Source organism: Arachis ipaensis, chromosome B8 (assembly GCF_059453495.1).
Source record: "Arachis ipaensis isolate K30076 ecotype BB chromosome B8, ASM5945349v1, whole genome shotgun sequence".
NCBI lineage: Eukaryota > Viridiplantae > Streptophyta > Magnoliopsida > Fabales > Fabaceae > Arachis > Arachis ipaensis.
The window spans coordinates 57,388,100-57,402,418 of NC_142443.1; the positions used below are offsets into that span (position 1 = coordinate 57,388,100).

The 14,319-nt window shown below is 34.6% G+C and overlaps 1 protein-coding gene across 6 annotated transcripts; it reads left to right on the forward strand.

The window, feature by feature from the left end:
• Positions 1–263: 263 nt before the first annotated feature.
• Positions 264–6,219, forward strand: LOC107613607 (Leucine-rich receptor-like protein kinase family protein). Of its 6 annotated transcripts, none has more exons than XM_016315687.3 (4): positions 264–757; positions 1,277–4,314; positions 4,754–5,137; positions 5,761–6,219. In XM_016315687.3, the coding sequence occupies exons 2-4, from the start codon at positions 1,392–1,394 to the stop codon at positions 5,775–5,777; spliced, it is 3,324 nt and encodes a 1,107-aa protein (XP_016171173.1). In that variant the 5' UTR covers positions 264–757; positions 1,277–1,391; the 3' UTR covers positions 5,778–6,219. The 6 variants fall into 6 exon arrangements, with proteins under 6 accessions (XP_016171173.1, XP_016171178.1, XP_088353207.1 ...); XM_016315692.3 differs by having other exon boundaries at positions 268–757; positions 4,754–5,146; XM_088497081.1 differs by having other exon boundaries at positions 731–958; positions 4,754–5,146.
• The last annotated feature ends 8,100 nt before the right edge of the window (positions 6,220–14,319 follow it).

Sequence of the window (14,319 nt, forward strand, 5' to 3'; positions counted from 1 at the left end):
GATTTTGTGCCTGTGGAACTTGTACTTATTCTCTAAATTATCGATCTTGTTCTTGTACTGCTGTTATGTAGGACATTTCCTTAATTATTTAACTTTGACATCACGGTGGAACTACATTGAAACTAAATGAAACTTTTTTTAATTTAAATAGAACACTTTAAACTTTAAGAACCAAAACAATATTACCTCCAATGGTAGGAGACTAATTTAGTAATTTATCCAATAAAATAATATATAACATGAAACTTATGATGACCAAACATGTGCATACATTAATTAATTCATTTACCAGAAACAATCCAAGTGTGTCACCAGTAACCAAAAGAAAAGAAACCGAAGAGAAAGAAGAAGCATTAGAAGAGAAAATGGGTGCCTCTCTGATTAGGCACTATGCCACTCACCACACATTAACATTCCAATTTCGTCAAACAAATCATTACCCCTTAGACTCAACACATTGAAGCACAAATAAGCAAAGAAAAAAGAATTTCTCATTTTCTATTTTCTTTTCTTCCGTTTATTATTATTTAATATTATTTTTTTTCCTTCCATATTGGCAGGCCCAGCAACAATGGCGGAAGTTAGTGAACACGTCTTTTCAATCTGCACCGTCTATTGTTATATCGTGTCAACTCGATCACAGTCATAAATTGATATGATAGTAACAGTGCATGCAAGAAGAACCAACAGCGCAGCAATAAGAACAAAGAAGAAGAAGAAGAGAAACAGCAACCTCAACTAGTTTTGCCACTTCGCTGTAAAGTGCTCTTTAACACACACAACACTTTAGCGTTGACTAAGAAAAATTCAACTAGTTCTTTTCTTTCTTTCTTTTTATTTTATTTTTTTCTCTGTTCTTCACGGTTCAGCTCCACTTTCATGCTCTCATCAATCAATGCAGTGTCTTAATCTTTTTGCTTTCTATCTTGCTGTCATTGTTATTTGCCTAATAAAAAGGGTAGGTCTATGTCACACTGTTATTGAATGCTTTTAATTTGGTGTGGTTCTATTTTTTTTTTCTCAATTGGGGTTGTTGTTTTCGTTATTTTTTCCCTTTTCTTTTATTGCTTCTTCGAGTTGCTCTCACTGATAACTCTTCCTTTCACACCACGGTATTTTATTTCTTTTTATTGGTTCCATTTCTGTTTTTGTTTTTTGTGTCTTTCCTCTGTCATTTTCTGCTTTGTCTTGAACCTTCTGAAATAATCTGAATTTTCCAGTGTTCACACTTGAAAAAATATTGTTCTTATGTCTGTTTCTTTTGGTATGATTGCAGTTTCTTCTGATTTCTAAGTGGCTTTGATCATTTTAGCTTCAATTCTCTGTGGCCTAATAACAAAAGGCCACACCTTGATGCAGTTTCTATTATTGGTTTATCTAAGAGAACAGACATGGCATTATTGGAAAATTGGTTCCACATGATCATGGTGATGATGTTTTTCCATGGCATAGTGTTTGTGAGTTCAATCAATGAAGAAGGTTCAAGCCTTTTGCAGTTCAAAAGTTCCCTTTTTGATGCAAATAACAAGCTTCACAATTGGGATTCTTCTGACTCCACACCATGCAATTGGACTGGTGTGCAATGCACCCATTCATCATTGGTAACTTCTGTTAAACTCTACCACCTTAATCTTTCTGGCACTTTATCTCCTAGAATCTGTGACCTTCCAAGGCTAATTGAGTTGAATCTCTCAAAGAATTTCATTTCTGGTCCAATTCCTGATGGTTTTGCTAATTGCCATAGTTTGGAGATTCTAGATCTTTGTACAAACCGGCTCCATGGAGAAATTCTAACCCCAATTCGGAATATAACAAAACTTAGGAAGCTTTACCTTTGTGAAAATTATATGTATGGTGAGGTACCTGAAGATCTTGGGAACTTAGCTTCACTTGAGGAGTTAGTTATATATAGCAACAACTTAACTGGGATCATTCCTAAATCAATTAGCAAGTTGAAGAAGCTTAGGGTTATTCGGGCGGGACTGAATGCTCTCTCAGGGCCAATACCAGCTGAGATTAGTGAGTGTGACAGCTTGGAGACATTGGGTTTGGCGCAGAATCAGCTAGAAGGTTCTATTCCAAGAGAGCTTCAAAAGCTTCAGAACCTTACCAACTTGATTCTATGGCAAAACTCACTGTCCGGGGAGATTCCTCCCGAGATTGGGAACATTAGTAACCTGCAATTGCTTGCCTTGCATATGAATTCGTTTGTCGGTGATGTCCCGAAGGAGCTCGGAAAATTGTCGCAGTTGAAGAGGTTGTACATATACACCAACCAGTTGAATGGAACAATTCCACCAGAGCTAGGGAACTGCACAAATGCTATTGAGATAGATTTTTCGGAGAACCGTTTGGTTGGGTTCATTCCCAAAGAGTTGGGGAAGATGTCTAATCTTACCTTGCTTCATTTGTTTGAAAACCATTTGGAGGGTCATGTTCCTCATGAGCTTGGCCAATTGAAGCAGCTAAAGAATCTAGACCTTTCAATGAATGAGTTAACAGGTACAATTCCATTGGAGTTTCAAAATCTTTCATTGATGGAGGATTTGCAGCTATTTGACAACAAGCTTGAGGGAACGATTCCTCCTCATCTTGGGGCCATTAAGAACCTTACAATTCTCGATATGTCTTCGAATAATTTTGTTGGTCCAATACCTGTTCATCTATGTCAATATCAGAAGCTGCAGTTCTTGAGCCTTGGGTCGAATCGGCTGTCCGGAAATGTTCCCTATAGGCTGAGGACTTGCAAATCTCTTGGGCAGCTAATGTTGGGGGACAACATGTTGACAGGAAGTTTACCAGTTGAGTTGTATGAACTTCACAATCTTACTGCACTCGACCTTAAACAGAACCGATTTTCCGGGCTGATAAGCCCAGGGATAGGTCAATTAAAGAAATTGGAAAGGCTTCTCTTGTCGGATAATCATTTTGAAGGTTATCTCCCTTCTGAGATTGGAAATTTATCACAACTTGTCGCGTTCAATATTTCCTCCAACAGTTTCAGTGGAAGCATTCCACGTGAATTGGGAAACTGTGTAAAGCTACAGAGGCTTGATCTTAGCAGGAACAACTTCACTGGTGAGCTTCCAGAAAAAATTGGCAAGCTGGTGAATCTGGAGCTGTTGAAAGCTTCCGATAATAGGCTCTCTGGTGAAATACCTGGCAGTTTGGGGAATCTTATTCGCCTCACGGAGCTTGAGCTAGGTGGCAACCTATTCTCAGGAAGCATCCCTTTTCATTTGGGAGGACTTACTTATGTTCAGATCGCACTTAACTTGAGCCACAACAATCTTTCTGGTACGATTCCTATAAGCTTGGGGAACTTGCTAATGTTGGAATCACTTTACTTAAACGACAATCAACTCATTGGTGAGATTCCTGAATCAATCGGTAGCCTTCCTAGCCTTATAGTATGCAATGTCTCCAACAACAAGCTGGTAGGAACTGTTCCAGATAAACCTGCATTTAGAAAGATGGATTTCTCAAATTTTGCCGGGAACAATGGGTTATGCCGATTAGGTACTTATCATTGTCATCCACCTGTATCTTCAACTCATTCAGCGAAAGCAAGCTGGATCAGAGATGGTTCAACTAGGGAAAAGATAGTTAGCATTGTTTCTGGTGTGGTCGGATTTGTTTCTCTTATTTTCATAGTAGGTATATGTTACGCCATGAGGCGGCGTAGCCCTGCTTTTGTGTCGCTTGAAGGGCAAACAAGACCTCATGTCACTGATAACTATTATTTTCCGAAAGAAGGCTTTACATACCAGGATCTCTTGGAAGCCACCGGAAATTTTGCAGAATCAGCGGTTATAGGAAGAGGAGCTTGTGGCACTGTCTACAAGGCTATTATGAATGACGGCGAAGTGATTGCAGTGAAAAAGCTGAATTCTCGAGGAGATGGAGCAAACGTTGACCGAAGCTTCCTTGCTGAGATTTCAACCCTTGGAAAAATCAGGCATAGGAACATTGTGAAGCTGCATGGATTTTGTTATCACGAGGATTCGAATCTTCTCTTATATGAATACATGGAAAACGGAAGCCTTGGGGAACAACTTCACTCAAATTCAAGCAGGTGTGTGCTGGATTGGAGTGATCGATATAAAATTGCTTTGGGAGCAGCAGAAGGCCTATGCTATCTTCATTTTGATTGCAAACCTCAAATCATTCATCGCGATATAAAATCAAACAACATATTGCTTGATGAATTGTTTCAGGCTCATGTTGGAGACTTCGGCTTGGCAAAGTTGATTGATTTTTCCTACTCGAAATCCATGTCTGCTGTGGCAGGTTCATATGGCTACATTGCCCCAGGTTAGAATAAGCTCCATTATATATAGCTATAGCTGCAACACTTATAGCTTTACTGATTACCATAATTGAGTCCTATTTCCGGAGACTACGATGACACACCACCTTCTGTTTCTTACACTAAGATAATTCAATGGTATAGATCTCAGCATAATTTTGTGTCAATCATTTCTTTCTGATCTGAATCATTCATTATCTTGGTGTATCACACACAAATTTAACTTCATTGATTCTAGATATTCTCCTTATTTTATTTTTTCGTTATGATTTACTTTCCAGCATTCATTTTTATCAGATGAAACAAGACAATGCATATTATCAAATGTATAGATAATATTTTCGCCTAGTAGAATTCTAAGTAGATGTTTTCATCTGCTGAGATGCTAATTGCAGTAATCCTTCAGTTTTCTTATGATTTATTGATTGTTTATGTTTGTTTCAGAGTATGCTTACACCATGAAGGTGACTGAGAAATGTGACATCTATAGCTTCGGGGTAGTTTTGCTAGAACTAGTCACTGGGAGGTCACCTGTTCAACCATTAGAACAGGGCGGCGATCTGGTGAGTTGGGTGAGAAGGTCGATTCAAGCTTCAGTACCGACATCCGAACTGTTTGACAAGCGATTGAATCTGAGCGTGCAAAGAACAATGGACGAGATGTCTCTTATTCTGAAAATCGCTCTGTTTTGCACCAGCACGTCCCCGCTTACTAGGCCAACAATGAGAGAGGTCATTGCAATGTTGATTGATGCTAGAGAATATGTCAGCAATTCACCATCCACTCCTACATCGGAATCTCCACTTGATGAAGGTTCTTCTTCTAAAGGTTAGAAAGGTTAGATGTTCAAATTTACTTTCGGAGAGTTTGACGTTTATATTCAATACTCCCCCCTTTATTTTTTGTTTCTCTATCACCATCACTTTTTGGTACAATGTATCTAGATAGATTTATCTGACGATGTACCAAACAGTAAAAGTGATAGGAAAAACCATCAGAAGGAGCAATACTTTCTGAAGTGTCAGTTTCCTTGTTCACAATACTTGTGTTAATGAAGTCTAAAGTAGTACATTGATTGATTTCATTCATGTGAGTATATAGATAAAAGTATTTCCAATCCCATATCTCTTTATTCTATTTTCATTTTGGTTACAGTTTCCTTTGATTAAGAATTTAATATCATTCTTTAGATTCTTTAATGGAACGATCAAAACTTACCTTATTCTGATCCTTCTTCACTTTCATTTTTTTGCAGTAACTCTCCCACTGAATTAGTCATAAGTGATTACACATATATTGCAATAACTTGTTCTTGATCACTTAGCTAGATTAATAAAATCTAAAATAATCATATTTGTTCTCGTATTCGCGCAACATGGATTTCAAGCTTCTGCTTCAATCAATTCATTGACGAATCGGATCACTAATTTTCTTGCCATGTTTTTGTGCAGATGGTCTTGAGTTGTAACTTATAAGCTTTCAGCCGATACATGAAGAGTACAGTCATCTCCAGAATAGCAAACGCAATGCGATCTTAAGGTCAAAACCATAGGTATCCTCCTTTTAGAGGGAATCCTATGCTTTAACCAAACCAAGTGCCCTTCACGTGAAGTTTTGTGTGGTAAACTTCTCATCCTAACAATATTAGAAACAAAACTCTCTAATCAATCTATTACACCTTCTAGATATAATTATTAGTTTTAGCAAACCTCACTCACCTCACTACAAGGCATCATTTGTTTCATGCTCTATGCTAGTGAGACTAGAACATACAAAGATTTCAATTTTAATGATGATTATCTTTATGATTTTTGCACAATTGGCCAAATAAAAAAACTGTAAATTTCTGTGGCAGGCCCGGGCTTTCTGATCATCGGTAGTAAACTATGTAGTACAAATTTTGCATACAATCCATTTTGCTTTGGGATATTCGAAGTCATAATTTTCTTTTGTTAGTAATTGAGTATAAAATTTTGTTCTCTGCAACAAGCTTCATATTTTTGGTTGATTTAGATTAGAGGCTCATGGCATTTGTGGTAAACATGATGTGAAGGAGTGAAAGTGAACATGGCGAGAAAATCAGTTTGGTGCCATCACGTGGTCTTCCTCACCTATGTTTCACGAGTATGCATGAGTATTAAATAATATGCGTAAATATAATAATTTTACCAAAAATGTAAAATAAAAATATGGCAACATATATTAAACACAAAATATATCTATATAAATATTGGTCTGGTATTAAATATTAAGAAATCTAATCTAATACTTATAACAATTATCTTGATTATTTTAGATATGACAGATTGTTCAAAAGATTTAGTCCCAAATAAATGAAGTCTAAGATAGTCGTATTGAATGTGTACATGCATATTTGAGTAAAATCGACATTTTTGTATATAAATAATAGTAATGCTACGTAATTAATTAAGTCATTTTGATAATCAAATTTAACTAAGTTGATTTAATATTTTATTGACACAATAAAAATTAGTTGTAAAGAAAAAAGAGAGGTACAAAAAAGAAAATTAATTAGATTTAGACTTAGGTTTGGTTTGGTAAAGCTATTTGAAAAGATATTTGTATTTTTTAGAAGCATAAATATTTTGTTTTGCGTTTGATAAATCAAATTTATGTGTTTCTGCTTGTAATTTTTAAAAAATAGGGGTGTTTTTGAAAAAATTTAAGGGAGAGTTTTTTAAAGTTAGTTTGTGCTTATCAAAATTAAAAAGTCTAATATAACCTCGTACATTAATATTACAGTATTTTTAAATTTTAAAAGCTATTTTACCAAATGCTTTTGTTATTGTCTATACTTATTAAAAATTATTTTTAATTTAATTTATCATACACACAGATGGTACAATTTTTTAAAAGCTAGCTTTTAAAAATTAGTTCTTATAAGCTACTTTTAAAAAGTAAAAGTTTTACCAAATTAAGTCTTAGTTTGATAAAGTTTTTACTTTTTAAAAGTAGTTTATAATAGTTTTCTTTTTTAAATTTTAGCATATGTGTTTGGTAATTAAATTAAAAATAACTTTCAATAAATACAAACAACAACAAATGTGTTTGACAAAATAGTTTTTAAAATTTAAAAACTAATTAATACGTGAGATTATATTAAACCTTTTAATTTTCATAAATACAAGTTATATTTAAAAAGTTTTATTTTAGGTGTTTTGAAGAATACTTCCATCTTTTAAAAATTACAAGTATAAATATATGATTTTTTTTTTTATTTTTCAAAGTAAAATAAAAAGAGTGTAATTTTAAAAAATACAAATATCTCCTTAAAAAATTTTATCAAATCAAGATTTAGTTATAAAAATAACTTGTTTACCCATCGTCTCTCTATAAATAATTCCTCAATTAAACAACGAATGTACAGTGTCAAGTGGTCACTCTAATAAATTTTCTTAATCAATCAGGGATAAATAAAAAGTATTTCGTCACTCATGTAACCCTTAACTTTTTTATCAATTTACTTTGGATCAAAATGCACGAAATTGTTAAATTTCTTAGATCAGAAATATCCATATCCATTCTTTTCTTCTGATTTGATTGTGGGCCAAATGTTTTCTATTTTGATATTTACAATAAGAGAAAAGGACAAATAGATCCCTATCCTTTTGTTCGGCGGACATTTTCGTCCCTGACAATTGAAAAATACTTTTAAATCCTTGACCTTCACAAAACTTGGACGGATCAGTCCCTCCGTCCAAATGCCTCCGTCAGGGACTGATCCGTCCAAATGCCTCCATTAGGGACTAATCTGTCCAAATTTTGTGAAAGTCAAGGACTTAAAAGTATTTTTCAATGGTCAGGGACAAAAATGTCCGCAGGACAAAAGGTCAAGGATCTATTTGTCATTTTCTCTTACAATAATTGTCTTTTGACGCACGGTAAGGCAAGCACGGATGGCATTCACAATACCGAGTGTATGTATAATGTACCGGGAAACGAGAATGTTATTTGAATATTTGATCTCAAAATGATGGGATTGAATTTTCAGAGTTGGTACGGGTTGTAAGATGGATCAGAGACTCACCGATCAAAGTAGAGACAGATTGGATTTCTGGAGCGATGGAGATAGTATCTGTAAAAATACTTCAACGCCCAAGTCAGAATGGATCTAATAGGTATAGGTGAAGATTAAGAATGTGTGTCGTAATTATGTTATCTTATTTTGTTGGCTAAGATAGAAAAAGTGTTTAAATTTAAATAATAGTTAGGGGGTTTATGGTTAGTGGACCGGTTTGGGCCTGTAGTAACTAGGTCGTGATTGCTTCGACGGGAGACATGGGGACCGGGTCTAGAACAGTTGCCCTCGGAGTAAGAGAGTGAGTGGGCTCGGTCTCGCCGCTTAGAAGTGCATGCTTGGCCGCGTGGCCGTGAGTCTAGATGTCCATGAGTTCGGCCTGGGCAAAGGAATATCGTCTAGGGTCTATGGTCGGGGTTGGGGATCTGGGCCGCGCATTTTGACCGTTTCTGGGGGTCCACTTGTTACGTCCGAGAGTTTTCTTGTGTTGTCGGGAACGGAGTGATGAGGTCTACAGATCGGGGCCCATGCGTGTTCAGGTCAATGGACCCGTTGTGCTCCTTTCAAAGAAGTTTCGTCCGTTGCATTTCTCAAGGCGTCATAATGACGCTTAGCGGGAGGAGAGAGGTTTCGTTATTTTTCCTTTTTAGTCCTCAACCCTTTCATGTTTCCTTTTCTTAAACGTTGGGGGGGGGGTTATTTATCTTTTATTGTAACTGCTTCTTCTCCTTCTTTGGCTCTCTTGTTTTCTTATGAACGTTTTCTCCAAATTTTTCTGGCATTGTGCTCCGTTTGAGTTTGCTGGTGGTCTTGTAGTGCTGCGTCATACTGCTTTTGTTACTTCATTTCTGCTACTCTCTGAGAACCAGGTTGGTAACTTTGCCGCTGTGATCATTTATTCTGCTTCTGTATTTTTGTTTTGTCTACTATTTGAGTTGTTGCATGCTTCTGTGTTTATTAATGGGGAAAATGTTTGATTGGGGTATCGCGTTTGGTGTACTTTTATGGATTTTTGGTAGGATGCTTCGATTGCGATCTTAGTATGGTTAGGAATTCCCTGTATGTTTGTGTTTCTGGGTAGTGGGCTGATAGTGGAAAATCCTGTTTGGATATATGTATGGTGCGACGGAAGGGAATTTAGGGGAACCCGGGTCTTATCTTCCTGACGCAGGCCAAATGTCGGTTCGAAAATTTTCACAAAATAATTCCGTTGTAACTATAGTTTCAAACCGACAATTGGCTCGAAGCAAAATTTAATTTGTTTGTCACAATGCAAACCAATAAAACCGAGAGTATTTAAACCTCGGGTCGTCTCTCAAAAGAATTACAGTGAGGTGTGCATGTTATCGGTTATGAGTATAAGAGGGGGTTTGTGGATAAAGAGGCCAGAAACTAAATGACAAGAAAATAAAACTAACAATTAGAAAGATATAATTGCTAAAAGACACTCCTGGCAAGGATTGAGAATCAAAGCTTCCTTTTCAAGTCATTGACCACGAACATGGTGATTATCCATAGTTAATCCTATTTAGTCATCTCCAATATTGGGAGAAAGTCAAATAGGCATAGTCAGTCCCATAATAATAACAACTAACAACTCTAAATCACCACTCAATATCAAACATCAAAGACTTTTGTATCACTAACCACGACATGACAATTATAAGAGCAAACCCAATTAGTCAACCTCTAATGTGAGATAAGTCAACCGGGCTTAATCAGTCTCAATCCATAGGTCTTACTCATTAATAGAAATGAGATCAATTAAAATCTCCAAATTATCAATCAACTCGGACATTAGTGAAATCAAAGTCACTAAATTACTCAATTTCAAGTCAAGAGTGTAGAAATCTACCCTAGAATTAAGAGAGTCATTTCTACAAACACTTAGATGGTATAGAAGAAAAGTATCTTAAAATTGCAATAATAATAAAATCTAAGACTACCAAATGCAAGATAAAAATAATAACAACTCAATTAAACATCAATAAATATAAAAACATCAAATTGTATTAAATGGAAATCAAAATCAACAAGAGTTCACAAAATCAAAAGAAACAAAATAAAGGAAGTAACAAGTAAAACTAAGCGAAAAAGGGTGCAATAACAAGAAATTGTAAAGAAAACTAAATCAAGACAAGATCAAAACCTAAATCTAAGAGGAATTTAAATTAAATCTACCCTAATTCTAGAGAGAAGATCTCTCTTCTCTCTCCAGAATATAACCTAAAACATGATCTAAACTAAACATAATTGCTCTTTCCATGTTCCTTCTTGAATTCGGCTTGAAATAGCTTCAGAAATGAGTTGGATTGGGCTTGGAAAGGTTCAGAAATCGCCAGCCACTTATTTTCTTAATTGAACCACGTACTTCATGTCATGCGTACGTACGACATGGCAAAAATCTCAAAGCATGCAATGACCATGAATTACTCCAAAATCTAATTTCTTCATGAATTCTCCACTTTGCATGCTTTTTCTTCACTTCTTCAATCCAATCTTTGCCTTCTAAGCCTAAAATCACTTAACAAACACATCAAGGCATTGAACGGAATCAAAGTAAATTAAATTTGGTAAATTAAGGGCCTAAAAAGCATGTTTTCACTCTTAAACACAATTTAAGGAGAATTCACAAAACCATGCTATTTTAATGAATAAATGTGAAAAAAATTGATAAAATTCAATCATTTTAATACAAAATAAATCATAAAATTTTGGTTTATCAATCTCTTCACACTTAAACAATAGCATGTTCTCATGCTAAATTCAAGAAAGACAAGAAAAGAGTATCAATTTTTATTCAATGCAAACTTTCTAATTGCAATCTATCTTCATGTATGCAACTATTCTAACTTATACTAGCTATCTATCTATATGTATCTACGAAGTCAAAGTAAATCAAATTCCAAGAAAGCACATATAGATAATCAAGGGCTCAAACAATCTTAACCAAATCAAATCCAGAATTGAATTGAGTCATCTAAAAAAATTTACAACTTACAAGATAAGAAATGATGATAGGTGAAAATATGGAATTGAGCAATTGAACCCCTCACCGGATATGTATACACTCTAGTCACTCAAGTGTTTACGGTCAATCCACTCAATTCTCCTCTAATCATGTTTTCTAAAGTTTGTTCTTCATATAATCAATTAACAAATATTTAATGTACATATGCAAGTATTATGAGGATTTTTCAAGATTGTAACGCGACCAAGGGTAAAGGTAAGGATATATATATATATATATATATATATATATATATATATATATATGGCTAAGTGAGCTTGAATTTGAATCTTTAATTAACCTAAACTCTCACTAAACACATATACAACCCATGCAAATATAATATCAAGCCTAACTACCCATAATTTCACTTTTACTCATACTCATGCATTCAATTAAATTCAATTCACACCACATATGCATGATATTGAACTTCACATTGGAATATTTTTGTCCCCCTTTTTATTACTTTCTATTGCTTTTTCTTTTTTTTTTTTCACTTTTTTTATAACATAATAATATATACCAAAAAGATCAATGCATATAATTTTCATAACCAATATATGAGTATGTACCCAAATTTTCAGGATTTTTAATAAGCATAAAACACATTTTTATTTACCAATATTTTTCGGCTTTTTTCACACTTAAAATTATACAATCTCACTAACTTAGACTAATCAAAGATTCAAATTAAGGATATTCATTGTTTGCCTCAAATAAAGAACAAAAATGGGAATTAATTGGCTCAAAGTGGTAAATAAAGGTAAATAAAATGGTAGGCTATTTGGATTAAGTGAGCTATAATAAAATGATGATCTCAATCACATAAATGCAACTATATATATATATATATATATATATATATATATATATCTTAAATAATGGACATATAGAATTAAACAAACCAAATATTGCAATCATAAAGAAGAACAACACACAAGAATGAAAATAGTGGTTAAATGAGTAACCACATAATGAGACTCAAAAACTCACAGGTTGTGTGTTCTTAGCTCAAAAATCATATTCCACAATGTATAAATCATGCAAGCTTCAATGAAAAATTTCAACTCCAATCAATTTGAATTTTAGTGCCCTAAATCAAACGAAGTTTCTTAAAAATTTTATTAAATTGACCACATTTATTCTATGCATATATAATATGATTAGGAAAAGTAAAAATACCTAGTTCATTTTCTACTTTCAATTAAATCAATTCATCCTGTATATCGAAAATTAACTAATTTCAATTATGCGCATTTTCCAATCACAACTACTCAACTACAACTAAACTATATATATATATATATATATATATATATACTAACCAACACAAAAGAGGATAAAAAGTATTCAAAGCTAGAGTAGAAGTCTAGAGTATGTAAAGCAAAAGGTAAAGAGTGCAATAAACTAAAGAGTTCTCAAAACAACAAAATAAATACAAAAGTCCAAAAAAAAGTATACTAGAAATAAAATGCAAGTACTAAAAATTAAAATGAAAGTGTCTGGAAAGAGAGCATTTCACCCAAAATGAACATTGCCGATGTCGGACGACCTCCCCACACTTAAAGATTAGTATCGTCCTCAATGCTCATAGAATCAAGCTGAGTGGAAGGAGTCGTTGCCATCCCCACTGTCATCTGCTGGTGCCTGTGGCTCCTTGATAAACCCATATTTCATGAGTTCTTTTGTGCTTAATTAGAGTGATTTATTCAACTCTTCACCTGCTTATTCACATTAATTGCATAGTTTTACTTTCCCTTCCTTATTATGTCATGTTGTGAAAAACATGTTTCCTAAGCTTTAAAAATTAATTATTTTAATTACCTTTATTTCCATTCGATGCCGTGATTAGTGTGTTGAGTAGTTTCAGATTTTCTAAAGGCAGAATGACTTAAAGGATGAAAAAGAAAACATACTAGAATGGAAGGAGGAAGCAAAACGGAGCTTTAAGGAAACTGGTATCCACGCGATCGCATGGATGACGCGATCGCGTGCCAAGCACAAATCAGCAGCGACGCGGCCGCATGACTGACGCGACCGCGCGCCTTAAGCAGAATACATATGACGCGGTCGCATGACTGACGCGACCGCGTGGCAAGGAAAAGCTCCAAATGACGCGACCGCGTGACCCACGCAGACACGTGACAGAGGCCACGCACCAGAAATTACAGAATACGCCCCCAGCGAATTCTGAAGCCCTTTTTGGCCCAGATCCAAGTACAGACAGCATAGACCAGAGGTTATAAAGTGTGGGAATGCTTCCATTCAAAGGGAGCTCGCATATTTTCACCTTTCAATGATTTAGATTTAGTTGAGAGGGAGATCTTCTCTCTCTCTCTTTTAGGATTTAGGATTTCTTCTTGTTTTAAGAGTAACTCTGGATCCAGGTTTAATGTTCTTTTAGTTTTACTTTTATTTATTTATTCCAACATTTGAATTGATTATTATAATTTACGAATTATTCCATGTTACAGATTTCTAATTGAATTAATGATAATTTGAGGTATTTTCAGTTTATGATTATTCTCTTTGATTTAAGTTGCCATTGCTTCCCATCTAAGGACACTTTTATTATTTCAGCAATTTACTTTTTCCCCTTTTGGTTTTGGTTAAGAATTCAGTAACTCAACAGTTATTAAACTCAACATAATTGATAATCGTTATCTTGCTAATTAAGTTGAACTTAGATAATCCCAACCTTTTCTTAGGAAATAATTAGGATTCAAAGGTCAATTTAATTAGTCCCTTAACTTTCCTTTGCTCTGGTAAAGGTTGACCAAGTGGAATTAAGATACAACTTTCATTATTGTTGAGAAGGATAACTAAGTTGGACTTATAATTTCCCTTATCTTGCCAAAAGTTGTTTTACAGTTATTATTTATTTTTACTTGCCATTTAATTCACTCGTCATTTAAATTACTTGCTTCTCACCTTCTAAACCCCGATTACAACCTTTAT

Excerpts from the sequence above, each read along its gene's own strand:
- LOC107613607 (XM_016315687.3), top strand. The coding sequence starts at position 1,392 with ATGGCATTATTGGAAAATTGGTTCCACATGATCATGGTGATGATGTTT. Across the intron at positions 4,315-4,753 it reads ATATGGCTACATTGCCCCAG|AGTATGCTTACACCATGAAG; the intron begins GTTAGAATAAGC and ends TGTTTGTTTCAG.